Here is a 12,996-nt window from a genome sequence, read left to right as displayed (position 1 = left end):
AATAACACCTGTGGGGAGAGGGGCATTCTTCCTACCAAACCACATGACCTTTGTTTTGGAGGTGTTCAGAACAAGGTTAAGGGTAGAGAAAGCTTGTTGGACACTAAGAAAGCTTTGATGTAGAATGTTTAACACAAACTCTGGGGAGGGGCCAGCTGAGTATAAGACTGTATCATCTGCATATAAATGGATGAGAGAGCTTCCTACTGCCTGAGCTATGTTGTTGATGTAAATTGAGAATTAAATTGAGGAATCCTGACTTGAAGTGGTGATTATAGAGCTCAGCCATGTGCTTCTTGTCAGTAACAGCCACATTATCAATGGGCAGCTGGGAGGAGGAGGGTTTATTCTCCTGGTCTTGAACCATTTTGCAGAACTTTTTGGGGTTAGACCCACAGAGAGAGAACTTCTCCTTAAAGTAACTGCCTTTGGCCTTCCGGATAGCCTAAGTGCACTTATTTCTCATTTGCCAGAATGATAGCCAGTGAGCTTGAGTATGCGTATGCCGAGCCTTTCGCCAAATACAACTCTTGAGGTGGAGTCACTCTGCCTATAGGGGCGGCAGGGTAGCCTAGTGGTTAGAGCGTTGGACGGAGAACACCATTGTGTTGGTGAGAGTCAGTGTGGTAGTACTGGAGTATTAGTTTCTAGTCCAAATGGTTCAGACACTACAGACAGAAGTTGACACATCAGTGTTACTTGTGGGGGGCGTAGATCAAAACAGAGATCCGGAGAACCATTCAGACGCTACAGACGTTTTTGTGAGAAGACAGATTTTGGCGAATTCTCATGGTCTGACATCTTTCACTGCACATGTGGATGTGGTGGATTGAGAAGAAGCTCATTCAAAAATCTGATATCTCTCATTTAAACTGACGTATTTTGATGGGGATTTTATTTACTGTCACTTAGATTGACGAATGGGTGCGTAAACAGGCTATTGATTTGAGACCACAGTTATTCTCTGTCTGAATCAAAATACAAAGGTTTTTATTTGATTGACATCTCCCACATCCTTTGGTTATGAGGGTTAAAGGACATTATAATGTAGAATTGATATATTGTTCAATTGAGGTACAGTGGTTGGCATGTAATTCACCCTGCACTCCTTGTATTTATAACTAGTTCATATAGGATCATAGGATAGAACGGTGTTTCTTAATGGGGACCCAAAAGGTGTGCACTTTTCTGTTATTGCCGTAGCACTAGATACCTGATTCCACTAATCATTGGGAGTGTTCCTCTGCCTAGGCGTTGCAGATGCATGCTAGGTCTTACAATGCCTGGATAGGTATTTTAAGTATGAACTAACCACATGTTCTATTAGCAATCTGATGCTAGACAGCACGGCCGATGACATCCCACACAACTATTGGTTGATGCATGCAACGTCTGAGCAGGGTTTTGATGATGAGGTAATTCGTGGAATCAGGTGTGTAGCATTTGGGGCAAAACTAAACCCTTTGGGTCCCCAGCACCAGAATAATGAAATACTGAGATATAATATAAAACACAAACTCACTTAACATAATCCAAAAATGTATTCCTTAACCCAGGAGACTTCAACAAAGGTACAAGCATTTAGGTACACTAATATTGTCGTGCATTTCAATCAGCTCAGAATAAATGCTGTATGTAAATAAACATGTAAAAGTTGTTCAAACAGTCTCCCTCTTGTTCCGTTCAAGAATCTTGTTTCCCTTTTTTGCTCATTGGGGAATGTGATGGGGAAATTCTGCCGTGGAACTTTGGTTTTAAGGCGTGGGTAGGAAAGTCCATTTCACCTCTCTCTACCTGCACCAGGAGTATATATATGGCTCTGGTGAGGAGTAGGACCTCACACAGCCACTGAAGCTCTTTGTCTGAAGACAGCAGCTCGTCACATCACAGCACCACAGAAGAAGAGATGGCCCAGATCAGAGCCCCTGTTATTGTGCTGCTCGTGCTCCTGGCTGTGGGGCTGTTTGCTGCCGAGGTTTCTGCAGCTAAACAAGGTCAATATTGGATGTGAAAGTTTTGTCTCAGTCCGTCTGTCTGTCTCCCTCTCTCCTTGTTTTTTGCAAATGGTGTTTTTTAATTGCCATACAAGATAAAGTTTCTTGTCTTTTTGCTCAATAGGTTTTCCTAGAGGCTGTTGTACGAGTTACTCCCAGGGTAGGATGGCCATCCGTCTCATCCTTGGCTTTTCCATACAGACAGTGATTGACGGGTGCAACATTGATGCTATCATGTGAGTGACTCTGGAAGGCCTAACAGTAGAACTGGGACAAATTGCAAGTAAAATGATAACATTAATTGTAACACATGTAGTATTTCTTCAATTTAAGTATATCATTAAGTATAAAATAATTGTACAACAAATGCATTGCTTCATTTGCGATGTGATATTATAGAGATGTAAGCCTATAAAGCACAGATGATTGACTGATGTTGTCTCCTCAACATGTTCTCTTCCAGTTTCCACACTGTCAGAGGGAGATTCCAATGTGTGGATCCCACCAAGGACTGGGTTATGAAAGCTGTTCGCAAGCTGAGGTAAGAATTCATTCATATTTATTCAGGATAAAATGATTTGGCTCCTTGGAATTGAATTATACTGACAGTGTGTGTAGGGTTTATCATAAGGATATTAGGTAAAACGATGGTATAAGAAATGGATGACATAACTTTATTTCTTCTCTACAGGGAGAGAGCGGAACGATTGAACAAGAAAAGGTCATAGGAATAGTGTTCATCACAAGGGTACACGGGACGAAGAGTTTGTGTTGCTATCTTCATTGACGGAGGAGAATGCAAACATGCTGGAAGCCTGCTATCTCTAAGGATATCCAACTACCTGAATTTTATCAGACATTTCTCTGTGCTGAAAAGGATAATAAATGAAGAATATAAACAACGCGGAGCACCTGGACACAGCCCTTAGCCGTGGTATATTGGCCACATATGACAAACCCCTGAGGAGCCTTATTGCTATTATAAACTGGTTACAAACATAATTAGAGCAGTAAAAATATGATTTATTGTCATACCGATAGTATATGGTCTGACATACTACAGTTGTCAGCCAATCAGCATTCAGGGCTGGAACCACCTAGTTTATTATTTTACATAACCTATTTGTATGTCATGACTTCGGCTGAGGTCGGCTCCTCTCCTTGTTGGGGCGACGTTTGGCGGTCGGCGTCACCGGCTTTCTAGTCATCACCGATCCATGTTTCCTTTTTCCTTTTGTTTTGTCTTGACTACACACACCTGATTTCTATTCCCTTATTATGTTCCTTATTTACCCTCTCGTCTACCTTTCTGTTTCATCCGTGATTGTTTTGTGTTACCGTGTGTGTTGGAGGGTTTTTCTCTATACGTTATGTTTCCTTGTTGGAGATATTCCAGTTTTGAATATTTTGAGTAAAGTCTTTTGTGTTTTCTCAAACCTGTGTCCTGAGCCTGACTCAGACAACGAACCCAGCATTTTATCACATTGTATGTGAAATCATCTGTGTTGGCAGAGTTTAATGGTATAATCTTGTTGTATGAGCATCAGAAATCACATGTTCTAACCCTTTTATTCATAAAGGTCTTGTGTATGATCAGATCATTGATCACATCTGTTATATTTAACAGTTACTGTTACATTTTATATATATAATAAATCATATATTTTACTAAGAATTCTCACTTCTTTTGTGTCTTCATCTTGTGTGGTATGAGTGGGGCTCCTGAGTGCCACAGCGGTCTAAGGCACTGCATCTCAGTGCTTGAGGTGTCACTACAGACATCCCTGGTTTGAATCCAGGCTGTACCACAACCGGCCGGTTTAGGCCGTCATTACAAATAAGAATTTGTTCTTAAAACCTCTTTGGGCTAGGGGGCAGAATTTTCACTTTTGAATAAATAGCGTGCCCAATTTCAACTTCCTGCTACTCATGCCAAGAATATAAGATATGCATATTATTCATAGATTTGGATAGAAAACACTCTGAAGTTTCTAAAACTGTTGAATGATGTCTGTAAGTATACCAGAACTTATGTAGCAGGCAAAACCCAGAGGACTAACTGTTCAGATTAGTTATTTTTTTTAGCCCTCTCCGTTCCCTGAGTTGTCTTTGCCAAGGGATATTTCATAGGAACCTGTTTTCAGTTCCTACCGCTTCCCCTGGATTTCACCAGTCTTTGGAATTTGGTTGTGGTTGTTCCTTTGTGCAATGAAGAAGTAGGCCAACTCGGAACTAGGGACACTTTTGTGAGTTGTGCAAGACGTGAAAAGCAGTGCTGGTTTGTTTTCATTCCTGTATTGAACACAGAAAGACCCGACTACAATTTGATCGATTATTAACGTTTAAAAATACCTAAATTTGTATTACAAAAGTAGTTTGAAATAGTTTGGCAAAGTTTATAGGCAACGTTTGAAATATTTTGTAGTGACGTTGCGTTTTTTGTAAGCTGTTTTTTTCTGGATCAAATGCGCTTTATAAATGGAGATTTTGGATATATATGGACGGAATTAATCGAACAAAAGGACCAATTGTGATATTTATGGGACATATTGGAGTGCCAACAAAAGAAGCTTGTCAAAGGTAATGCATGTTTTATATTTTATTTCAGCGTTTTGTGTAGCGCCTGTAGGGTTGAAATATGCTAACTCCTTTGTTTACTGCTGGTGCAGATGGTGCAGGCTATAAGATAATAGCTTCTTATGCTTTCGCCAAAAAGCATTTTTAAATCTGACATGTTGGCTGGATTCACGAGTGTAGCTTTAATTGAATATCTTACATGTGTGATTTAATGAAAGTTTGAATTTCATAGTATTTTATTTGAATCTGGAGCTCTGCATTTTGCCTTGCAATTGGCCAGTTGAGACATTTGCGTCTATCTATTGCGTCTATTGCGCCAATCCCAAAGAGGTTTAACTGACTTGCCTAGTTAAATAAAGGTTACTTTTTTTTGGACAGCACAATGACAGATACTAACTGATGAAGCAGACAGACAGAGAAAATATCGTATAGTAACTGTGGAGGACAATACACCATGAGAGGTCACCAGTGGGTGGATGTAGTAACTGTAGAGGACACTACACCATGAGAGGTGTCGTGTTTTTACTATCATTAACTGAAGACTTTTAGTTTTTAGCAAAGATTCTCTGTAATTAGAATTTCGTGATTAACTAATCAGGAAAATGGAATTAACTAGGAAGTCAGGGGGAAATTAAAATATTCAGATTACAAAGTTATAATTTTCCTAATATAACTTTTCAGATATTTTAATATCTGATCAATTAGTCTTCTGAATAATGACTTATTTATTTTATGTTAGTCTCATTCCAAATGTCGTAAATTGTTTGTTATCTGCACGAACCCCGTCTTCACTATGAGTCATCCATACATCAATTGTCTTAAATCATTTATTTATTAACTAACTAAACAATCACAGAAGTGCACACACAAACAAACAGTAAATAAGTAAATATGGTTTCAAGAAATTATAGGGAATGTGCCCTAGTGGGCTAAATAGGCATGGCGGCTTGTTAGACAAAAGGGAAGTGGGGGTCGACTGAGATAAGACAACACATAGTTGATAATTATAACAATTGAAATGCTAATCCTTTGCACATGAACGCTCACTCATTCGGGAACAATTGCAATCAATATATATATTTCCGCTCAGTGTGTCGTCGGGATCTCTGTTAAAAAGTTTGATCTGTTGGAGAGTATCCGACCTCTCTCTCTCTCTGGCGTGGTTAGAATGGGTAGTTCAGAGTGACATTCATTCAGGTCGTTATAGAATAGATGTTTTCGGCGGTTGTCGATTTTCCCGTTCAATTATACCAAATTCCTAGCTGCAGACTAGTAATTAATATCAAAGACTTATTCTTATTCTGCCGGTATCGATAGTCTAAGAGTTTAACCACGTGGGATGGTTAAAAGATTCAGCAGTCTGGTCTCAAACCTTGGCCCTCTCGTAATTGAGAGCAACATGGTCTGCCTATTTCTCAGGCCCAGAATCTAGAATATGCATATAATTGTCAGATTAGGATAGAAAACACTCTAAAGTTTCCAAAACTGTCAAAATATTGTCTGTGATTATAACGGAACCCATATTGCAGGCTAAAACCACAGCGGTACGCTCTGTGCCAGCTCCTCCCATTTGCCGTGCTAGAGTGGGCATTCAGCCAGGTCGGATGGTGTCGGCTCAGCGCTCCTGGTCTCCGGTGCGTCTCTTCGGCCCAGGATATCCTGCGCCGGCACTGTGTACTGTGTCTCCGGTGCGCCTTCACTGCCCAGTGCGTCCTGTGCCAGCACCCCGAAAGTAAGCATCCAGCCAGGACTGGTTGTGCCAGCTCTACGCTTGAGACCTCCAGTGCGACTCCACTGCCCAGTGTATCCGGTGCCTGCTCCACGCACCAGGCGTCCAGTGCATCTCCCCAGTCCGTGAGACCTGTTCCAGTTCCACGCACCAGGCTTCTAGTACGTCTCCTCAGTCCGATGAGACCTGTTCCGGCTCCATGTACAAAGCCTCCAGTGATGATCCATGGCACGAAGCCTCCAGTGATGATCCATGGCCCGAAGCCTCCAGTGATGATCCATGGCACGAAGCCTCCAGTGATGATCCATGGCCCGGAGCCTGCAGTGAGGATCCATGGCACGAAACCTCCAGTGATGATCCATGGCCCGGAGCCTGTAGTGATGATCCATGGCACGAAGCCTCCAGTGATGATCCATGGCACGAAGCCTCCAGTGATGATCCATGGCCCGGAGCCTGTAGTGATGATCCATGGCACGAAGCCTGCAGTGATGATCCAGGAAAAGGAGCCTCCAGCAACGGTCCCCATCCCGGAGTCTCCGACGACGGTCCCCAGTCCAGAGCCTCCGGCAACGGTCCCCAGTCCGGAGCCTACGGCGACGGTCCCCAGTCCAGAGCCTCCGGCGACGGTCCCCAGTCCGGAGCCTCCGGCGACAGTCCCCAGTCCAGAGCCTCCGGCGACGATCCCCAGTTCGGCGCCTCTGGCGACGGTCATCAGTCCGGAGCCTGCGGTGAGGGTTCCCAGTCCGGAGCCTTCGGCAAGGGCTCCCAGTCCAGAGCCTTCAGCGAGGGTTCCCAGTCCAGAGCCTCTGGCGACGATCTACGGTCCGGAGGTCCCGGCGACTATCCCTGCACGAGAGGCGCCACCGAAGTGGGCGGGGCCTCAAGCGGAGCGGGGTCTGCGTCCCGCACCGGAGCCCCCACCGAGAGTAGATGCCCACCCGGACTCTCCCCTATAGGTTCAGGTTTGCGGCCGGAGTCCGCTCCTTTGGAGGGGGGCTTTTACCCCCAAGCCATAAGACTCCTGAACAAGTAATCAAATGGCCACCCGGACTCTTCACATTGTCTCCTCCCCAACCCCTCTTTTACGCTGCTGCTACTCTCTGTTTATCATATATGCATAGTCACTTTAACTATACATTTATGTACATACTACCTCAATTGGCCTGACTAACCAGTGTCTGTATATAGCCTCGCTACTGTATATAGACTCTATACTGTATACAGCCTTCCTACTGTATATAGCCTTGTTATGGCGTCACTACTGTCATTATTCACTGTCTTTTACTGATATTTTTTATTTCTTTACGTATCTATTGTTCACCTAATACCTACTTTTTACTAAAAAATTGCACTGTTGATCAGGGCTTGTAAGTAAGCATTTCAAAAAGGTGTATTCGGCGAACGTAACAAATAAACTTTGATTTGATTTGCTTTGACACTGATGGTAGCAAACAGCACATTAGATGACAGTTCCTGTCCTATTTACTAGTTTCACCCAGAGTCATCAGTGCCAACAACAGCAGCAGCAGAGTAGAGAGAGTCACAACAAGCTTTACCATCTTGTCAGGTTCAGAGGTCGAGGCAGGCAGTGAAGTTCAACAGATACCTGGAACTCTCTGCTCAGAATGAGATTCCTAGATGATCTGATCCAATGATCTGGAATTCTAGTTTAAATACTTTCTCAGTTGGAAATATGATGCCCTTTTCTGGACCGTAGACCCAGCGGTTGTGGAACAAGGTGGAAACTTCAGTCTTGACATGTATTTGGGTCAGGGAAGTTTGACACATAGGTCACATTGTTGGTACCTTGGTAAACTCCCTTCCACTCTGGGCCCGGATTAAGAATTTACGGCAACTATACAATGATGTGGCAGGGTAGCCTAGTGGTTAGAGCATTGGGCTAGTATTTGAAAGGTTGCAAGTTCAAATCCTTGAGCTGACAAGGTACAAATCTGTCATTCTGCCCCTGAACAAGGCTGTTAACCCACTGTTCCTTGGCCGTCATTGAAAATAAGACATTGTTCTTAACTGACTTGCCTAGTTAAATTAAGGTTAAAAAAAATGCATGTCAGCAAAATTCTAAGGGAGATGTTATCATTGTATAATAGAGTATTACATAACGTTGGGATGATGTGATGTAATGTACAAGTAGCTTTAAAAGGAAGTTTGATTGTTCAATTCAAACACATTTAGTCAGTTGTGATTAGAATTCCTACTGTATGAGTTATAGTGAATGTTCCTGAGGGGCCTAGTTACAGTTTGGACTTAAATCACCTTGAAAATCTATGACAAGACTTCAAAATGACTGTCTAGCAATAATCAACAACCAACTTACCAGAGGCTGAAGAATATTTAAAGGAATAATGGACAAATATTGTAAAATCCAGGTGTGCAAAGCTCTTAGGGACCCAGAAAGATTCACCGCTGTAATAGCTGCCAAAAGTGATTCAAATCAAATCCAAAGCAAAATGTATTGGTCACATACACATGGTTAGCAGATGTTATTGGTCACATACACATGGTTAGCAGATGTTATTGGTCACATACACATGGTTAGCAGATGTTATTGGTCACATACACATGGTTAGCAGATGTTATTGGTCACATACACATGGTTAGCAGATGTTATTGGTCACATACACATGGTTAGCAGATGTTATATAAATGTTAAATAAATACAATGTAAATATAGGACAAATCACACCAACGACAAGAGAGACAACACTACATAAAGAGAGACCTAAGACAACAACATAGCAAGGCAGCAACACACGACAACACATGGTAGCAACACAACATGGCAGCAGCACAAAACAGGGTACAAACATTATTGGGCACAGACAACAGCACAAAGGTCAAGAAGGTAGAGACAACAATACATCACACAAAGCAGCCACAACTGTCAGTAAGAGTGTCCATGATTGAGACTTTGAATGAAGAGATTGAGATAAATCAGTCCAGTTTGAGTGTTTGTTGCAGCTCGTTCCAGTCGCTAGCTGCAGCGAACTGAAAAAAGGAGCGACCCAGGGATGTGTGTGCTTTGGGGACATTTAACACAATGTGACGGGCAGAACGGGTGTTGTATGTGGAGGATGAGGGCTGCAGTAGATATCTCAGATAGGGGGGAGTGAGGCCTAAGATGGTTTAATTAATAAACATCAACCAGTGGGTCTTGCGACGGGTTTACAGAGATGACCAGTTTACAGAGGAGTATAGAGTGCAGTGATGTGTCATTTAAGGAGCATTGGTGGAAAGTCTGATCGCCGAATGGTAAAGAACGTCTAGTTGTTCGAGAGCACCCTTATCTGTCGATCTATAAATGATGTCTCCGTAATCTAGCATGGGTAGGATGGTCATCTGAATCAGGGTTATTTTGGAAGCTGGAGTGAAAGATGAGGGATTACGATACAGGAAACCAACTCTAGATTTAACCTTAGCCTGCAGCTTTGATATGTGCTGAGAGAAGGACAGTGCACAGTCTAGCCGTACTCCCAAGTACTTGTATGATGTGACTACCTCCAGCTCTAAACCCTCAGAGGTAGTAATAACACCTGTGGGGAGAGGGGCATTCTTCCTACCAAACCACATGACCTTTGTTTTGGAGGTGTTCAGAACAAGGTTAAGGGTAGAGAAAGCTTGTTGGACACTAAGAAAGCTTTGATGTAGAATGTTTAACACAAACTCTGGGGAGGGGCCAGCTGAGTATAAGACTGTATCATCTGCATATAAATGGATGAGAGAGCTTCCTACTGCCTGAGCTATGTTGTTGATGTAAATTGAGAATTAAATTGAGGAATCCTGACTTGAAGTGGTGATTATAGAGCTCAGCCATGTGCTTCTTGTCAGTAACAGCCACATTATCAATGGGCAGCTGGGAGGAGGAGGGTTTATTCTCCTGGTCTTGAACCATTTTGCAGAACTTTTTGGGGTTAGACCCACAGAGAGAGAACTTCTCCTTAAAGTAACTGCCTTTGGCCTTCCGGATAGCCTAAGTGCACTTATTTCTCATTTGCCAGAATGATAGCCAGTGAGCTTGAGTATGCGTATGCCGAGCCTTTCGCCAAATACAACTCTTGAGGTGGAGTCACTCTGCCTATAGGGGCGGCAGGGTAGCCTAGTGGTTAGAGCGTTGGACGGAGAACACCATTGTGTTGGTGAGAGTCAGTGTGGTAGTACTGGAGTATTAGTTTCTAGTCCAAATGGTTCAGACACTACAGACAGAAGTTGACACATCAGTGTTACTTGTGGGGGGCGTAGATCAAAACAGAGATCCGGAGAACCATTCAGACGCTACAGACGTTTTTGTGAGAAGACAGATTTTGGCGAATTCTCATGGTCTGACATCTTTCACTGCACATGTGGATGTGGTGGATTGAGAAGAAGCTCATTCAAAAATCTGATATCTCTCATTTAAACTGACGTATTTTGATGGGGATTTTATTTACTGTCACTTAGATTGACGAATGGGTGCGTAAACAGGCTATTGATTTGAGACCACAGTTATTCTCTGTCTGAATCAAAATACAAAGGTTTTTATTTGATTGACATCTCCCACATCCTTTGGTTATGAGGGTTAAAGGACATTATAATGTAGAATTGATATATTGTTCAATTGAGGTACAGTGGTTGGCATGTAATTCACCCTGCACTCCTTGTATTTATAACTAGTTCATATAGGATCATAGGATAGAACGGTGTTTCTTAATGGGGACCCAAAAGGTGTGCACTTTTCTGTTATTGCCGTAGCACTAGATACCTGATTCCACTAATCATTGGGAGTGTTCCTCTGCCTAGGCGTTGCAGATGCATGCTAGGTCTTACAATGCCTGGATAGGTATTTTAAGTATGAACTAACCACATGTTCTATTAGCAATCTGATGCTAGACAGCACGGCCGATGACATCCCACACAACTATTGGTTGATGCATGCAACGTCTGAGCAGGGTTTTGATGATGAGGTAATTCGTGGAATCAGGTGTGTAGCATTTGGGGCAAAACTAAACCCTTTGGGTCCCCAGCACCAGAATAATGAAATACTGAGATATAATATAAAACACAAACTCACTTAACATAATCCAAAAATGTATTCCTTAACCCAGGAGACTTCAACAAAGGTACAAGCATTTAGGTACACTAATATTGTCGTGCATTTCAATCAGCTCAGAATAAATGCTGTATGTAAATAAACATGTAAAAGTTGTTCAAACAGTCTCCCTCTTGTTCCGTTCAAGAATCTTGTTTCCCTTTTTTGCTCATTGGGGAATGTGATGGGGAAATTCTGCCGTGGAACTTTGGTTTTAAGGCGTGGGTAGGAAAGTCCATTTCACCTCTCTCTACCTGCACCAGGAGTATATATATGGCTCTGGTGAGGAGTAGGACCTCACACAGCCACTGAAGCTCTTTGTCTGAAGACAGCAGCTCGTCACATCACAGCACCACAGAAGAAGAGATGGCCCAGATCAGAGCCCCTGTTATTGTGCTGCTCGTGCTCCTGGCTGTGGGGCTGTTTGCTGCCGAGGTTTCTGCAGCTAAACAAGGTCAATATTGGATGTGAAAGTTTTGTCTCAGTCCGTCTGTCTGTCTCCCTCTCTCCTTGTTTTTTGCAAATGGTGTTTTTTAATTGCCATACAAGATAAAGTTTCTTGTCTTTTTGCTCAATAGGTTTTCCTAGAGGCTGTTGTACGAGTTACTCCCAGGGTAGGATGGCCATCCGTCTCATCCTTGGCTTTTCCATACAGACAGTGATTGACGGGTGCAACATTGATGCTATCATGTGAGTGACTCTGGAAGGCCTAACAGTAGAACTGGGACAAATTGCAAGTAAAATGATAACATTAATTGTAACACATGTAGTATTTCTTCAATTTAAGTATATCATTAAGTATAAAATAATTGTACAACAAATGCATTGCTTCATTTGCGATGTGATATTATAGAGATGTAAGCCTATAAAGCACAGATGATTGACTGATGTTGTCTCCTCAACATGTTCTCTTCCAGTTTCCACACTGTCAGAGGGAGATTCCAATGTGTGGATCCCACCAAGGACTGGGTTATGAAAGCTGTTCGCAAGCTGAGGTAAGAATTCATTCATATTTATTCAGGATAAAATGATTTGGCTCCTTGGAATTGAATTATACTGACAGTGTGTGTAGGGTTTATCATAAGGATATTAGGTAAAACGATGGTATAAGAAATGGATGACATAACTTTATTTCTTCTCTACAGGGAGAGAGCGGAACGATTGAACAAGAAAAGGTCATAGGAATAGTGTTCATCACAAGGGTACACGGGACGAAGAGTTTGTGTTGCTATCTTCATTGACGGAGGAGAATGCAAACATGCTGGAAGCCTGCTATCTCTAAGGATATCCAACTACCTGAATTTTATCAGACATTTCTCTGTGCTGAAAAGGATAATAAATGAAGAATATAAACAACGCGGAGCACCTGGACACAGCCCTTAGCCGTGGTATATTGGCCACATATGACAAACCCCTGAGGAGCCTTATTGCTATTATAAACTGGTTACAAACATAATTAGAGCAGTAAAAATATGATTTATTGTCATACCGATAGTATATGGTCTGACATACTACAGTTGTCAGCCAATCAGCATTCAGGGCTGGAACCACCTAGTTTATTATTTTACATAACCTATTTGTATGTCATGACTTCGGCTGAGGTCGGCTCCTCT

General features: G+C 42.4%; 2 protein-coding genes across 2 annotated transcripts; both read left to right on the top strand.

Moving 5' to 3' along the window:
* The first annotated feature begins 1,906 nt into the window (after nt 1–1,906).
* On the top strand, nt 1,907–2,722 carry LOC139386590 (C-C motif chemokine 20-like). The gene is made up of 4 exons (XM_071132268.1): nt 1,907–1,994; nt 2,119–2,230; nt 2,458–2,535; nt 2,686–2,722. Exons 1-4 carry the CDS (start codon nt 1,907–1,909, stop codon nt 2,720–2,722), a joined length of 315 nt encoding a protein of 104 aa, XP_070988369.1.
* A 9,027-nt stretch (nt 2,723–11,749) lies between these two features.
* LOC139386589 (C-C motif chemokine 20-like) lies at nt 11,750–12,565 on the top strand. The gene is made up of 4 exons (XM_071132267.1): nt 11,750–11,837; nt 11,962–12,073; nt 12,301–12,378; nt 12,529–12,565. The coding sequence occupies exons 1-4, from the start codon at nt 11,750–11,752 to the stop codon at nt 12,563–12,565; spliced, it is 315 nt and encodes a 104-aa protein (XP_070988368.1).
* Nucleotides 12,566–12,996: the final 431 nt, after the last annotated feature.

This window comes from Oncorhynchus clarkii, chromosome 28 (assembly GCF_045791955.1).
Source record: "Oncorhynchus clarkii lewisi isolate Uvic-CL-2024 chromosome 28, UVic_Ocla_1.0, whole genome shotgun sequence".
Classification (NCBI taxonomy): Eukaryota; Metazoa; Chordata; class Actinopteri; order Salmoniformes; family Salmonidae; genus Oncorhynchus; species Oncorhynchus clarkii.
The sequence above is the reverse complement of the archived record's forward strand: the minus strand, read 5'-3'. Positions and strand labels throughout refer to the sequence as shown.